Genomic DNA, 16,356 nt, shown 5'->3' on the forward strand with positions numbered 1-16,356 from the left:
TAATGATTGGGTAACAACTACTTTTGCAAGTCAAAAGCATTCCAATTCTTCAGTTTCAATAAAATTGAAAAAGGACCAAAGGGAACAGTCAGCTAATCATCTCCAATATTTTTTTGATGATAGATCACTCATTTATTTTTGGCACATAACTCAGGAGGAACTCAAAGAATGAAGTGACGTCAATGTCACACAACTCTTTCAAGCTCCATCTACGCATTTGTATGAAGGTTTTCAGCACTAAGACCTACAAAAATGAAAAAGAGAAATGAAATTGATGTCACATATGCCTTTATTCTTATAGCAGAAGTCCACGGGCACATGAATTAATTAATGATCCATCCCATGAAAAGATGAAATCTCCAATAGCATCTTATTTCTACGGGGAGTAAGTACCAAAAGGAGTAATAGCTCTGACAAATTATATACAAATAACAATTATAATAATAACTCTAATACTTGATATCTAACATCAATTTTGATCGCAGAAAATTTAAAAATTAATTTCAATATATATCCACAATCTTCATGGTGGAGAAGTAGAATTCTGTGATCAATAAAAGGCTTTAGAAGATAAAAACTTACTGTATTCGAATCACATGGTACCAGGAGAAGGGAAGAGATGTAAGAAAACAAGAAACCACGCAAAGTTTCTCCATTGAAAAAAGCTGCTTCACAAACGAATATTACCAGAAGGAATCAAATTTGTTATAGTACTGAGATTTCAAAGGGTACATTTAAAAGTGATATAACACTTTTATTTTAAAAGGCAATACTGAATTATGGAAATGCCATCTTTAAAAATCTTGCTGAAAACTTTTTGATAGCTATTTAAAAATCAACAAGGGGTACATGGGGTTTTAGTTATTTTAGGGGTGACTTGAGCAAAATATTTAAGGACTGCCAATTAGCATATGTTAAATGTTTTTCTTTGCATCCTTTTTCTTGTTACTGAATTTACTTATAATGGGGCTAGGAAACAGAAGGAGAAAAAGTAAGATTCTATGATGATAAGCAGGAACTGGTTATAATCCTTATTTTCACAATTTTAGAATACTGGATATATTTTTATAAGTACTCCTAAAAGACACAACATACTGACTTTGGGAGATTCCAGTTCAAGATAATGATATAGGAGGATCCTGGGCTCACTTCATCCCAAGGACACACTGACTCTGCAGCTACATATGGAACAACTTCCTCTGAAAGAAACTAAAAACTGAGCAACCACTACGAATCAGACAAAAAAGAGAAGGCCCACTTCGGTGTGTAGGAGAGACTAGGACACCATCTCATCATAAACCCCATCCCTGCCCGGGGTGACCCACCAATGGGAGGAAACTCAAAGCCCAGGGCATCTCCTTGAAGAGTGAAGGGTTTGAATCCTACATCAGACACCTGAACTTTTGAGACCTACACGTGAGAGACGAGCCCAGAAAACGTCTAGCTTTGAAAACCAACTCAGGCTCCAGGCTTGTGTTCACAAGCTGCACAGGGCCGTAACCAACCCAGAAGCGGGTCTCTCAGGAATCCCTCGATTCACCTGCCCCCGCCCAGCCACCTGCAGCCAATCCGGAGGCACCCAGACCTCACATGATGAGGCTCATTTGCTAACCCTAAAGGGTCGGCCTGGTGGGCAGGCATCTCGCACAGCTCACAGCTAGAAGCCTGCAGGCTGGCAGGCGCTATCTTCACACTTGCTAGCCAACGGGCACCATCTTGTTTGTTTCAAATGCAAGGTTTTTGAGGGTTTTTTCCCAGCACGTGCCATCTGTATGAAGTCTCTCTGCCACATTCTATGGTGACAGTATCTCCGGTCTGGGGCCCTGGCTTTGCAGCTGCAGCCTAATAAAGGCTGCCCCTTCATCACCTGGCTCTGGTGGCCACGGGCTTGTGCTCCTGGGTCCCACAGATGGTATCAATGGGAGGGAGAGTTCTTGGCAGGCTACCACCGCCAGGGCACTGCAGAGACAACACCCCCTGTCTTTCTTTCAGAGGCCTGTTACTTGTCCTGGAGCTTCGGCCTGCAAGCGCAGCCTCTGGTTTGGCACACAGATGCTTCCTGCTGAGAGGGAACAGAGGCAGGTGGATGCTATCTTGGTGCTCTCCCTCCGCCTGCTACAGCTCACCAACATCTCCCCCACAGGAGCACATACGCTCCACTGGAGGTTCAATTTTTCCAACTGCCACCCAGGGGACACCTCTAGATCACCTGGCTCTAGTGGCCAGGAATGCCAGGGCTTATGCAAGCATTCCCACAAGACTATGTATATTTGCATACTTTAAAAGTTGCTTCCTGAGGGTCTGGCTTCTAATCAATCTGTATCTAGATGCTAACCGCACTCCTCCCATTTGGGACGCTGTCAGGTCTTGGCACACCCTTAACAACTGAAAGCCATTGAAAATAAAAATGGCTGCTTGGACAATCGCAAAGGTTTGAGAGACAACGAAAGTTAAGCTTCATCTCCTTATAGGAGGTCATTGCTTCAAGACTGGGAGAGGTGGCTGTTTTGTCTAATGCATAGACACGAACACAGAGAGTCAAGCAAAATGGAGAAACAGAGGAATATTTTTCAAACAAAAGAACAATATAAGACTTTAGCAGAAGAAACCTTGATAAAATGGAGATAACTAATTTGCCTGATGCACTTCAAAGTAATGGTTCATAAAGATGCTCACTGAACCCAGGAGAATGGATGAGCACAGTGAGGACTTCAACAGAGAGACAGAAAATATGAGAAAGTACCAAACAGAAGTCACAGACAGGAAGAATACAATAACTGAGCTGAAAATACAATTTACTGACTTGGGAGTTTGGTGGTGTTTCACACCTATGGTTGTAGGCATCTAATTTTATGCATTTCCCTGTTATAAAATCGTGATAGACTGGAAAATGCACCACCAGGACTGAATACCCACTTCATTCAGTGAAAAACTGAACAAACTAAACTATTCTAGGCAGCAACCTTAAGTTAGTGGGAATCAGTGTCAACCTGCTAGCAATATTCTCTCATAAAAAGCAAATAGGAATACATTGTACAAATTCCTTGTACCTTACAAACCCATTATTAGGCACTGCTGGGGATGTTTTTTGGGGAAAAAAAAAGTCAGCTAAGCTCTGCTCAGAGAACAGATTTCCAAATGTTTTGGTTTCCATTCAAGAATTTGTAGAGCTCTCTGTCCTCTCTCTTTCCAAAGAAATGACATAATATTTAGACAAGAAAATATCTGTGTGCAGTAGGGGGTAGGGATTCATGTGCATATATTTACATGCATAAGATATTTCCACACAAATATTTTAGTGTTTCTATTTCTATGGTGTATCCTCCTTTTATGAAAAATAATGTAACTGGGGCTTCCGCTTTTTATCAAGCCCTCAGCCTTGGCCCTTATCCAGCTATAATTTCCAATCTGCGAATCATTCCAAACTCACTGAAATAGAGTCAATGTCTGCAGAGGAGCAGTGTCCTCAAGACGCCTATTGTCTTCATACTCTGTATCTCTCAAATCCCTTCAGGGGAAAGTTTAGAACAGCTGCCCTTGCATGGATTTACAATGAGAGTTCACTGGCTATTCACAACTGATTTGATGACCTAGCCATCCAAAATGACCAATCCAGATATCAACCATAGACTGAATTTGATTTATTGTTGACAAAGTTTAACCAAATGTAAATATTTTACATTAAAAAAATACATTCTTGAACTTTTCTTACCATGTGCCTTTGGGCGAGGGATCCTGTGGTCCCCAAGCCAGACATGGAAACCATGCATTGACTGAGATTTCAAAAATGAATTCTCGTCTACTTAAGATTCTGGTATTAAACTTGACCTCTTACCTACATCCTTTTTTCTTTAGCATTTACTCTTCTTCTGAAGGTAGGCAGTGGGGATATAAAATGGTCCTTCAGTGCCTGTTAGAATCACTAGTTGGATGAGGTAGGACAAAGAAAATAGTTGGGTGTGGTGGAAAAGAGAACCAGAAGAAGCATGAAAAAAGGTCTGAGGAAAGAAATAGCACGGTATTTGGTGGAAACCATAACTAGTTCCAGCTTTTAGCTCAAAGGGTAAAGACAGGCCAACTCAGGCAAAGCCTTTATGCCATGCTAATAAGCCTGAAGTTTATTCTATGAGTGAGCCATAATTAAAAAACATTAAGCAGATCTGCATTTTATATAACTCTTTTTCTTCTTTTCCTTCCTAGTATTCAGTTAAAACATACACTATTTTGTGGGTAGAAAATGATCAAATACTGAAGATCTCAGAAGGGTCCAACTAATACTTAGCAAATTTGAAATGATATTTTTAATTGCGTGTTTGTTAAATACCAATCTCTATGGCCAGACTGTAGGCTCTGGAGCCAGACAACTTAGGTTCACCTCCCAGGTCTACTAGCTATGTGACTCAGGACAAGTGACTCAACCTCTCCAATTTTTAGCTTCCTTGGCTCTTCCTTGGTGTGTGTGTGTGTGTGTGTGTGTGTGTATTGATATATATTGATATATATTGATATATCAATATAATTGATCAATATATTGATATAGTGATACATATATCAATTATATATATATGTATATATATATATATCAATGCTTGGGAAAGTGAGTGCCTGGAATATCATAAGTGCTCTTTAAATATTAGTTAATTATTATCAGTTATTATTGCTGTCATCATCATCATCATCATCATCCATATCTATCACTGTCAAAGCCAATGTCAAAGATGCAGAATGAATAAAGGAATACTAGAGCTAGAAATGGAAGCAACACCTACTTTTCACTAGACTCCACAGTTAAGCAGTACAGTTCCCTTAGCTGAAGTTCAATTACTAATCCTAGAGGAATGTCTTTTCAATCCTTTAAATATAAACATGCGGCATTAAAACCCCACACCTGAATTTGAATCACACAAAATATTTACGGTAAATGAAACTGAGTTATGTAGGTTTAAACAAAACCAAAATATCATAGGCCTTAAGCACTGATTTATGACAACAACAAAAAATACTGATATGTAAGTATTCTTGGCTTTTCTCCCTCTCTGGTACCCCAGAGGGTGATGCAGATGCAGGAGGAAAAGAGTGATAAGGATGCAGAGTTTGAGTTAGGTCTTGTAAGGTACATATATGTGTGCTTGAGTATGAGTGGTTGTGTGTGTGTGTGTGTGTGTGTGTGTGTGTGTGTGTGTGTGTGTTTAGGGAGGAATTTGAAGAGATAAGCACAGAAGAGTTATGGTTTCTAAGGGAGAGGATGATTAAAAAGGGGAGATTTTAAGAATTGCTTGGGTCTATAAATCCCTATTTTGGAGTCAGAGAAAATCAAGCAAAGGACTTGCACTATTTTGAAATCTATTTTGGTTGCTGCACTGGATTTTTCCTGCAATGCCTCTCTGAGCCTGGAGTACCGGGAATATGGATCTGTAAGTATTACAACTATGTTTCAAATTCTCTTTCCCTAGCAGGTTTTCTAGCATTAGTTGAACTTCTATCAAATATGGTTTCTGTGGTCAAGGCCATAACACAAATGAATGAGACATACACGAACAAAGCATCATTCTACTTTGGATTATCTATTTATTATATAGTCCTCACTTCTGTAAAACCTATTAGCACACACTCTCCAAGACCACCAGCCAAAAGCACGTGATTATTTTGAGACGAACTCAAAAAAGTTTTGAGCCAAGGGATATTAGAAACCAGCTCAAACATATTAAGCAACGTCTCATAAAATTAAACCCTTTTGTCAGAGCATTACTTGTTAGTAACTTCTAATGAATATATTCAAGCTTGCATTCAAGCTAAGATGTTCAGAATATGGGACGGATCCCCAATGATTAAGATCTTTCTGGGCATCAAGGTCTTGTCTGTGAAGCAGCTGCTTACTGTGACAGTGGTTCTCAGGCCATTTCAAGCAAAGCTACTGCCTTGGACAGAGCTTTAGAAAGTCACTCTTTCAGAACCCAAGCAAACTAGATTGCCCTTCACCCAGAACGAGGAGAGAAAAAGAGAAGAGCCCACTCATCCTACAGTTATCAGCTTTCTTTGAAGGCTGACAGCACCAGTGAAGATGGTCTAGTATAAAGGAAGGACCGTAGGGATTTGGGAGACCTCCATTCGGCTTCCACTCTGACACTTATTTCCTATATGATCAGAGGATTGAATTTCCTCACCTCCCAAGTGAGCAGGGAGAAAAGTTCTGACAGGCAAGGTAGCTCTAGCATTCTGGTCTATGAAATTAACAAACACAAGTTACCTCAGCATAGTTTTCCCTAATCAAAGCAAACAAGCTCAACTTTCTTCAACATCTAGTGGCACATTCTCTCACTGCCTTCTCTCCACTCAGTATTCTTGATTTGCACTGGATACTCATGGGTCAAAACTGCATTCCCAACACTCCTTTTACCTTGAGTACGTGTAAGCCTTCTTGATGGTGTCCACCTGCATGCATCGACCTTCCTAATCCTCCCATGGCAAAGTTTTATAAAATATACGGTGTCATTCATCTTCAAGAATCCCACACATGAGGTAACTACTTAAATACCCATCCATTAACTTTCTCATAATAATACTTGTATCATCGCACAATAATGATTAATCATAAAAGTATTATTAGGATTAGTATGAGTAGGAATTGATGGGCCAGATACCATCCTAAGCAGTCTATTTTCTCAATTAACCTAAATATATATACATATATAAAATATATAAATATATGTAAAATAGACACATATATATGCGCATATAGACATATCTATGCATTTCTATATACAAAGATATATATGTGTGTATATGTACACATATACATACCATCATCAGGTATGTATACATACACCAGTATTAGGCCCATTTTACAGAAGAAACTGAGAATCAGAAGAAATTATCAAACCCACATCATCTGTAATTGGCAGAGGCTGAATTTGAGCCAGATCTTCCTACGTTTTTAAACACTTTGAGCACAGTTCATCAGGTATGTATACATACACCAGTATTAGGCCCATTTTACAGAAGAAACTGAGAATCAGAAGAAATTATCAAACCCACATCATCTGTAATTGGCAGAGGCTGAATTTGAGCCAGATCTTCCTACGTTTTTAAACACTTTGAGCACAGTTCGGTGTCTATGGTCTCTGAAGAGCAGTGTATATAAGAAGATATTTTCAAAAAGGCAAAATAAGCAGCGTGCTATCTTGGAAATAACCCAGAACTTAGATAAAAGTGTCCTGGGTCCCTATTGGGGTCCTGCTGATGGGTGGATATGCCATCTTAAGTAAAACATTCATCTTTTCTGAGACCTCAATTTCCTCTTGGAGAATGAGGGATTTCAAGCAGATAACCTCTAAGGTTTCTTCTGGCTCTGAAAAGGAATGATTTGGTTCTGAAAGGCACTGTTTCTACAATGAGGAAAACTACTGGGAATTCCAAGTATTCAGAGCGAAAGGTAACATCCTCTCCTGGAGCAAGACAATAGCTGCTATCAAGGCACCTTCAGATCTTACTTAGAGGGACGATCTTAGTAGAGCCTTCCCTGCAGCTCCTTCTTTACAGCACAGGCCTTTTTCTTTAATCACACTGCGTGATTACAAATTGACTTGTGTGGGGAGGCTGTGAGTTCCCAGCAGGTGAGGACCATGTCTGTCTGCTCACCATCGAACCCCTGCCTGGTGCCTAGCACAGGGCTTGGCGTGAAAAACACGCTCAATACCATTTGTCGACTGAACAGATTGTAAAAGGAGGATCACGGCTTCCACGTTTTCAGTGCTGGATGATTTAGGGCTAATATTTCTTTTTGCCTTGCCTAAAGAGTCTGGTAATGAGTCTTTCATGCCACAGGAAAGATGCAATTAATTTATGTTCTCTTAGTTCCTAGCGTGTAGGAGAAGCCAGTGATGAGTGCCGCCTCCTACAAATATACAAATCACAGCATACAAACTGGGGTTCCGACACTCCTTTTCCTAATCCCTTTGAAACAAATACTGAAGATGACAGTATGAACATTTATATCGATGCAACTAAATCTAATTTAACTCTTGCGTGAAAGGAAGCAGTAAGCTGACGCTCACTCATTTAAGAGAAGGGATGGATAAATTAATCCTTTTGTGTTGGTGTTCTTGGTGAGATCCAGCTGCAAAAGTACTCCTGGCCCCTCTAGGAAGCTCTACTGACAAGCCCACCCGATCTCACACATTTACAGACTGCTGTCGCCGTGCCTTCCAGCCTGGAGTGCATGACTAGTAGCGGCCGCAGCTACTTGGGGATCTGGGGGGTAGTGGGTTTGTGAACTGCCCCCTCTCTCATTCTGCTGCTTCTCCCTCAGGATGCGAGATTATAGGGTCGCGGAGCAGCGGAGGCTGCAGCCCAGCATGGCTGGGCAGCCACATGGCAGTGGCTTATTGGCAAGGGGCAGTTCAGCCTACGACCACATGGAAAGCAAACATGCTGACTACAGCACGGAGCAAAGAAAATGAGAGCTTCTGCCTGCGTTTGGTGGGCTTGGGTGGGAGGAGGGGAGAGAAGGGGGTGCTGGGGAGAGTGCCAAGCTGGGCTGTTGATGAAAGTGTGGGAAGATTCCAGGGGCGGCATTTTGCCAACTCAGAGGCAGTTGGGTTGATCCCCCCCCCCCCCTTTCTTCTGCTTAAATGAGAATTCCTGCTGGGTGGGGTAGGAGCAGAGCCAAGAAAGGAGTGATTTGCTGGGTGAGCATGGATGGTTGGACCTAGGAAGTATGTGTCTGCCCGCTGGGACCCAGGCCAGGGGAGGAAGGAGAAATGAAAGGAGAGGAACTGAGGGGCAACAGGAGTAAAAGAGAATAAAGGAAGAATGCAAGAGGAAATGTCCTATGAGGAGAAGGAGAAAAAAGGAAAGAGACAGCAGGTCACGTAGACAGAGAAGAGCCACGTTTCTGTGCTATAGAGCAGGCCTACCTACCTCCCAAATGTCAGCATAAAATAATGTTCACATGAAACAAGCAGTAAAAGACCACATGGTGCAGTATAAAGTTAAGCTACTGCTCCTACATTTTCCTGGTGGCTGTTAATTTCCATGGGAATATATCTTTCCCAAATAGCAAATGTTGCCTTTTGGCTAAAACAGAACAAAGAAAATGCTATCACAGAAAGCCACATACTACTTCTAAAGATTAGGAGAATATGATTTAGAAGTAGTTCCTAAGATAAAATGTAAAATACCAGAATCCTAAGTTGCTCTCTTGGCTTTTCTAATAAAATACTAGAAATAGAAAGATTCTCCTGTCAGGAAATCTAGAGCAGGTAGAATTACAAATGTCGATGAAGTGAAACCCATTGTGAAGTGATGTCACTTTTAAGGCTTTCATTTTTTAATTATTTTAAACGTTTACTTTTGAGAGAAAGAACGTGAGCAGGGAGGGGCAGAGAGAGAGGGAGACACAGAATCTGAAGCAGGCTCCAGGTTCCAGGCTGTCAGCGCAGAGCCCGACTCGGGGCTCGAACCCACACACTGTGAGACAATGACCTGAGCCGAAGTCAGATGCTTAACTGACTGAGCCACCCAGGTGCCCCAACTGTCAAGCTTTATGAGGCCCCTACGTGGAGGCTTGTGAAGAGGTGAAAGATCACCAAGTGAAAGTCGCAATTTTTGTGACAATCCCGTAAGTTATATGTGGCCTAAGGACCAGAATCCCACTGGCTTCAATCTCCTACAGAGACGACAGCATATTTTGGACAGACTTGGTTACTGATTGATTACAAATGAAAGACCCCAAATCTTCCCTTTCACAGTTCTGAACCGAGACTTCAAGAGGTCTCGCAAACTTCCTTTCTCTCTCTTGGACCTCTGCCACCCCCACGGGGACAAGCCCGGGCAGCCTGAGAGAATCTGAGAGGTCACACGAAGGTCAACCTAGTGGTCCTAGACAAAGTCATTATAGACCAGACTCCAGCCAGCTGATGCCCAAACAGGTAAGAAAACCCAGCTAAGACCAGCGAGGCAGCCGACCCAACTCACAGCTGATGACAAATGCACGTGTAAGCCAGCACTGCTGAGACCAGACAAGCTGCCCAAGTGACCCACAGACTCATGAGCGATAATAAATCAATGCTTTAAGCCACTGAGTTTGGGGATCTTTTCTTTACACGGCAACAGATAACTGACACGATGACGCACAAACTGGAGACTCACCTGTGCATTCGTACTGCAGACCTTCCCCATAATAGCCCTTTTCACAGATGCACTCGAACTGCCCCGTGTGTGTCCCACATTTGCAGCTCGCCATTCGGTCACAGCAGTCTTTGCCGGCTTCACACAGATAGGAGCAATGAGACATATCCTCTTGAATAAAACTCCCAGAAGGCAGATCTATCAATGACATATGACAGAGGGTAATAAAAAACAAATTCGCAGATCAATGTTACATTCTCTAGTTACTAAAATGTAGGTGCAAGCTGCAGAAAATATCTTTTCATATCCGTCTAATTCCCAGCTGCACCCCACTCCCACCCAGATACGAATGCGTGTTATTTGCACTAGCACAGGCTGGGAATTTGCTTCAGCCAGTTAAGTTATTTCAGTCTGGGACCTCATCATAAGTTCTTGGGGCCATGCAGGGTCAGGCAGAAATTAAGCACTTCAGCAAGGAATCTCCAGATGCAGCAGGAAGTACTGTGGTCCGTTCCATAGGTCACTTCCCTGGCTTCCACACAAGCAGCGTTCCACTGCCTCAATATGAGGTCAGACAGCAGTAACGAGATTTCCAAAACGCTTTTTCAAAAAAAAAATAAATAAAATGACAATCTCGATCGCTGCAAAAGGATTTTGATTATGAGCTACTGACTTAAGAATAAATCCCGTAACTTCTATAGTTATTTGATAAAGACTTCACAACGCCACACAAGTTTAATAATAGAACCAGAATATGGCTTATTTCTCAATGTTAAGTAAATTATCATGTTTTATGTGACGGGAGATCATACTCATTACGTGAGCCATGTTTTGAAGTGAGGCATGCTGGGAAGTCAATAATTCAGGCAGAGTTGTTCAGAAAGTGACTTAACTGGGTAAGGTAAGGTTGAATATGACCCACCCAGAAAGAATGGCCTAGAACCAGGCAAACAATAAGTTCCACTTACTCTGTTGAGGAAGTTCAAAAGTCTTAACCCAAATCCTAGAGGTAGGTCCATGGTGCCGGGCCCAGACATAGTGATGGGCCCGTCATAGGAACTCGAATGCATGAGTTCCAGCAAGAAACATGCACTGCAATTGAATACCTGGAAATAAGATTGGTAGTGGCCTCATTTATGGAACATCTGTCTCTATGCATTACGACTCTGAACAATAAATACACAGGGGCAAAGTAAGGAGAAGACTCCAGCCCCAAGAGAAAGAGACCAGTACAATCAGGTACCCTATTAAAGCTCCATCTAACAGACTGTGGTATAGGTAAAAGGTCTGCAACATGCACACTTAGTTCTGAGGCACTGGGCCATGGGATTATTTGGCGGTAGAGCAACTTAGGAGCAAGAAAGATCTAGCTACCAAGACTGGTACACTGGCATTCATGTCTGGGAGAGAGATAAGGATACGTGTTATGGGAGGCAAGCTATTATTCTGCAAGCTATGTCTATGGAAGATGGCCAGAAAAACGGATGGTCTTGAGACCGCAAGTGGATCCAACCAAATTGAAAGTAGCTTCAGAGGACAGAGAGGCAGGGAAAATGATGCTCATCTCCTTCGATTTGACTATGTCTTTGCAATGGGAACAGGATTTTTTCTTACCAAATCCGGAAACTTGATCAGAGAATTATGCATTCTAGATATTTGTTTATTGTAATAAAAGTGATGCCTTCCAAAACTCTGTTGCAATACTGTAACCAAGAGAAAGAACACTCTGTCCCACCCAGCTTCTGGGGCAACTTGGCATTAGGGTTCTAGAAGGCCCCAACGCTACAAGCAGAGGGATCACAGGACCGGAAATTAGTCCTCCACAACATAGCTAGTAACACCATGATTTCAGAATCCCATCTATTAACAGCCACCGTGCCTTCCCTCTCAACATACCACTTTTCCATGAGAAAAGGAGAAACAAAGGAAGCCCCATAGTTACTGAACTTCCACCAAGTGACAGCACTATACTTGGTAAATTTTAAATATTTTATTTAATCCTCCTGACAAAACCATATGGTACACATTATAGTGTCTCCGTCTTAAAAGTAGAGGAAGTGAGGCTTGTAGACGTTAGATAAATTGCCTAAGGTAATAATAACAGTGGACGGTTAATGAGGGCTTCGGATAATAAGCCCTCAGTAACTTTTCTAATCACTTTATATGTATTAACCCATCTAATCCTTGTGACAATCCCATGGAGTAAGTACTATTCTCATTCCCTATTCTATTAACAAGACACCTAAGGAATGTAAAAGCTAAATAATTTGCCAAAAGTCACACAGCAAGCAGGTGACTAAGATTTTTTTTGTTGTATCCACAGCTAGTCTGAGACCCTGTTCTAAACGCTTCCCTTGGAACTCTGATAGGGCTGATGTGTCGTTATGTACATCACTAACTGCTTGAAACCTTGTGTGGCCCGATTTGCCCATCAAACCAAATCTTTCACATGGATACCTGCAAGGATCAAGCCTCACCTGCTGCATGGCTTTGGTCTGAGGCTGGATCTCCTCTAATTTCCTCCCAATCTACACTTTCTCTTGTGGCTTACCAAGATACATGCCCATATTATGCCTGGAAGTTCATCTAACCTAAATCATATAACTAAACATCCTTATAAATGGTGTATAAAGAACTCTAATGATGGAGTTACTGATTTTATTCCTTGTTGGGGTAACGTTCTTCAACTTCTACATAAGCATTATGTGTCTTCAGTCAGTCAAGAAGTATGTGCTAGTATTTATTGTCCCTATATCTTCATGTGTATTTCTGGAAACATTCTGGTGAGATTCACTATGCATGTCTCTGAATGTTTACTTCGGCTTTCCAGATAGCTGTAAATGAGATCTAAGTCAAGGCTTCCCACTCTGTGTGTGGCCTTAAAACACACCTAAATTCATTCCATTGATTCTAACAGTTCCTAGGTGGGAGCATTATGGATATTCTAGTGAAAATCCATCACAACTGTTAAAAAACAAAACAGAACAAAAACCCCAAATATTCTTCTTGCAAATCAGACTGTCATTTCTATGTATGAAGTTCAACACAGCTCACAAAACACCAAGGACACATGGGCATCATTCTCAGTGAAGACATCACAGGGTCTGGTATTACCCTCCAATGGGTTTCAAGCAGTAAAAGTGAAGGAACCCCCCCCCCCCCGCCCCTTTAATTGCATCATGTTATGCCACTGGGTTTCCATTACCTTCATGCAATGCCCGGCGCGCTAAAGCTTCAAATTCTTCAAAACTGTGCAGCAGGTAGCAGTGCTCCTCCTTTGGGGTGGAAGCCATGTCATTCAGTTCTCGAATGTTCCCTTGCCATATGCCAAAAGTGAAGATCTCCACTCCAAAATCTCGCAGAGATGCTGCAATTGGCCTGGGATCTCCCCCATTGGAATATCCATCAGTAATGAGGAATATAACTTTTGTTGAGTTTTCTCTAGAGTGACGAAGAATTTGCTGTAATGAAACAAAGTTAGCGTGAGTTTGTATGGTGTTGGCCTACTACATGCTTCCTTTCTTACATAAAAGAGTATTTGTGAGGATCATCAGCATGTCGCAAGAGTGAGGACAAACACTGATCAATGAGAGTAAGACAGAAACAGGCGGACTAGGGCCTACCACGGTCTCCGCACAGACCCACAAAAACCTTAAAAGCATTTAAAAGATATCATTAACAGCAGCAGCAGCAGCATTATCATCAACAAATATTTGTGGAATTCTTATGGATTTCCAGGCTCTCAAAACAGGAACCAAATCTGAGTCCTACATATCTATTTCCAAGTACATCAAGTACATCCAGCTAGCTGCCCATCTATCCACTTAGCTGAACCCCCTCGTGATCATATATCAAAAGCCTGAGTAGATGCAAATTTAATAGAAAATGTCTCTTCCAGAGTTAACAATGGCCAACCTACTTCCCATGTTTGTTTTTCCACTGCTCCTCCAAAGCTGTAGAACTGATTCAATCCTTCATCTTTTCGGGACCACCCAGTATTAGCACAAAATCAGCTGGTTTTGGTGGTGTACTATCTTTATGAGAAAATACTGATTTATTCAACCTAACACTTGGGCTTTATTATTTTAGGGCAAGTGAGTTATGCTTTATAATGTTATTATGCTCTCCTTCCTCTACAGAAAGAAGAGAAAAAAATGAAACCTTTTTTCAAAAAAGGCATCTAATGGGGTACCTGGGTGGCTCAGTCGGTTTGGCATCCAACTTTGGCTCAGGTCATGATCTCACGGTTCATGAGTTCAAGCCCTGCATTGGGCTCTGTGCTGACAGCTCAGAGCTTGAAGTCTGCCTTAGGTTTTGTGTCTCCCTCTCTCTGCCCCTTCCCTCCTCCTCTCTCTCTCTCAAAAATAAACAAACATTTTAAAAAGGCATCTAGGGGCGCCTGGGTGGCTGAGTCGGTAAAGCGTCCGACTTTGGCTCAGGTCATGATCTCGCAGTTTGTGAGTTCGAGCCCCGCATCTGGCTCTGTGCTAAAAGCTTTGAGCCTGGAGCCTGCTTTGGTTTCTGTGACTCCCTCTCTCTCTGCCCCTCCCCTGCTCACACTCTGTCTCTCTCTCTCTCAAAAATAAATAAACATTTAAAAAAATTGTTTTTAATTAAAAAAATTTTTTTAAAAAGGTATCTATTTATTGCCACTGATGCACTATAACATCAATTTGTAAAAGCACGAGGAATCCAGTGGTCACTCTGGCATTATAATTAAATTTACTGTTATTGCTTTTTACCAGAAATGGGTAGGAAAGGAAAAGAAGTTCCAGGGCGTATTTTCTGGCAAGCTCTTAGAAAGAAGACCTCAATGTCTATTAGGCAATAATTCAAGTACAGTCTGGAGGTAGTGAGGAAGAGCAACAATCATACCCTATGTTTTGTAAAGTTCAAAGGGGATGATATGATTAAAAACTCACTCATTCACTGCCTCAATTCAGTTCAAGGGGCAGACTTCAGCTCTAAGCTCCAGACTCTCTCAGCTAATAAGATCCATGTCTTCATCAGTATATAATTCATAGCTATTGATTCTAATTTAATAACTCTTAGCAAATTTTACTCCTGTTTGTGAGCTAAAGATAAAGCTGTTAAACCTGAATTTAAAGACAATCAAGTTAAGGGCGCCTGTATGGCTCAGCTGGTGGAGCATGTGACTCTTGATCTTGGAATTGTGAGTTCGAGCCTCACGTTGGGTGTAGAGATTACTTAAAAATAAAATCTTTTTTTTTTTTTTAAAAGACAAATTAAAAATGACTTTGGAAACATCTGGAAAGCCAGCAATTTGAGAAGAAGGATTCAAACATGTCACCCCCTTCTCTCAAAAGCCTACTACTATTAAAGACAAAAAGAATTAAACCAGCCTAAAGAAGCTCCTTCTGGCCAAAGGGCAATTTGAGTACCAGTAAAAGTAATAACTGAAATGAATTTAAATGTATCATATATATTTACATTTTATCATAAACATTTACCTTTAAATGTGTATAAACATTTATATTTTCAGTTAGTACACACCCCAGGTGAAAAGCCCTATCAATATAAACAATAATTGGAATGGACTGAAATACACACATACACACACACACACACACACACACACAGGCACTTTTTTCATTCAGTACCACCTCTGGGGGGAAATCCAATGATTTGTTACAGGTGGCATGAAATGAGATATTATTTTATTTGTCTTTAATAATAGACATCAGGACTCAAAGGGTAACTCCTAGTTCCAGCACTCTGAGATGTGGCAACTTGTGCTTACATTGGCCTTGCTCTTAACCACGTGATAAACTCTCTCTTTCTGAGTTGTTCCCCTCTGAAATCATAACCTAACCTCCGCAGACACTCTGCTAAGCTTTTGCTCATTTCCATTACTCTCTCTTTTAGGAGACCATGGAGCAAACTGGAAGCAAGACCCTAAGGAAGTGAGAACTGGGGCAGAAAGAAGAGAGAAAACAAGTAAATTGTCTTTTTCGGTCTGGTATTCTTGACAGTGTCTGGCACAGAGTATGGGTTCATAAATATCTACTCAATGAATGGATTCAAGAATGGATGGGTGAATAGACGGAAGGATGCCCTGAACACAGTTACTTGAATGAGCTGGTCTTGAGGGAGCAGTAGGAATGTATAGAATGTTTGTGTGCCCTCGCGTACTTCATTTTGCAGAGTTCTGTACAAAAAAGATAAAGTTTCTTTTTGTGCCTTTACTGTCCTTCTGACATAAACAAA

General features: G+C 41.3%; 1 protein-coding gene across 2 annotated transcripts in view; it reads right to left on the bottom strand.

Moving 5' to 3' along the window:
* SVEP1 (sushi, von Willebrand factor type A, EGF and pentraxin domain containing 1) overlaps positions 1–16,356 on the bottom strand; it is a 201,326-nt gene that overhangs the window by 158,850 nt on the left and 26,120 nt on the right. For both annotated transcript variants that reach the window (XM_053908172.1, XM_019454226.2), the window contains exons 2-3: positions 13,334–13,589; positions 10,150–10,326 (exon numbers count right to left, since the gene is read on the bottom strand). In XM_053908172.1, coding sequence (XP_053764147.1) covers positions 10,150–10,326; positions 13,334–13,589 — 433 coding nt within the window. The remainder of the gene's footprint in view (positions 1–10,149; positions 10,327–13,333; positions 13,590–16,356) is intronic.

Source organism: Panthera pardus, unplaced genomic scaffold (assembly GCF_024362965.1).
Source record: "Panthera pardus isolate Hobbes unplaced genomic scaffold, ASM2436296v1 HiC_scaffold_20, whole genome shotgun sequence".
In the NCBI taxonomy this organism is placed as follows: Eukaryota; Metazoa; Chordata; class Mammalia; order Carnivora; family Felidae; genus Panthera; species Panthera pardus.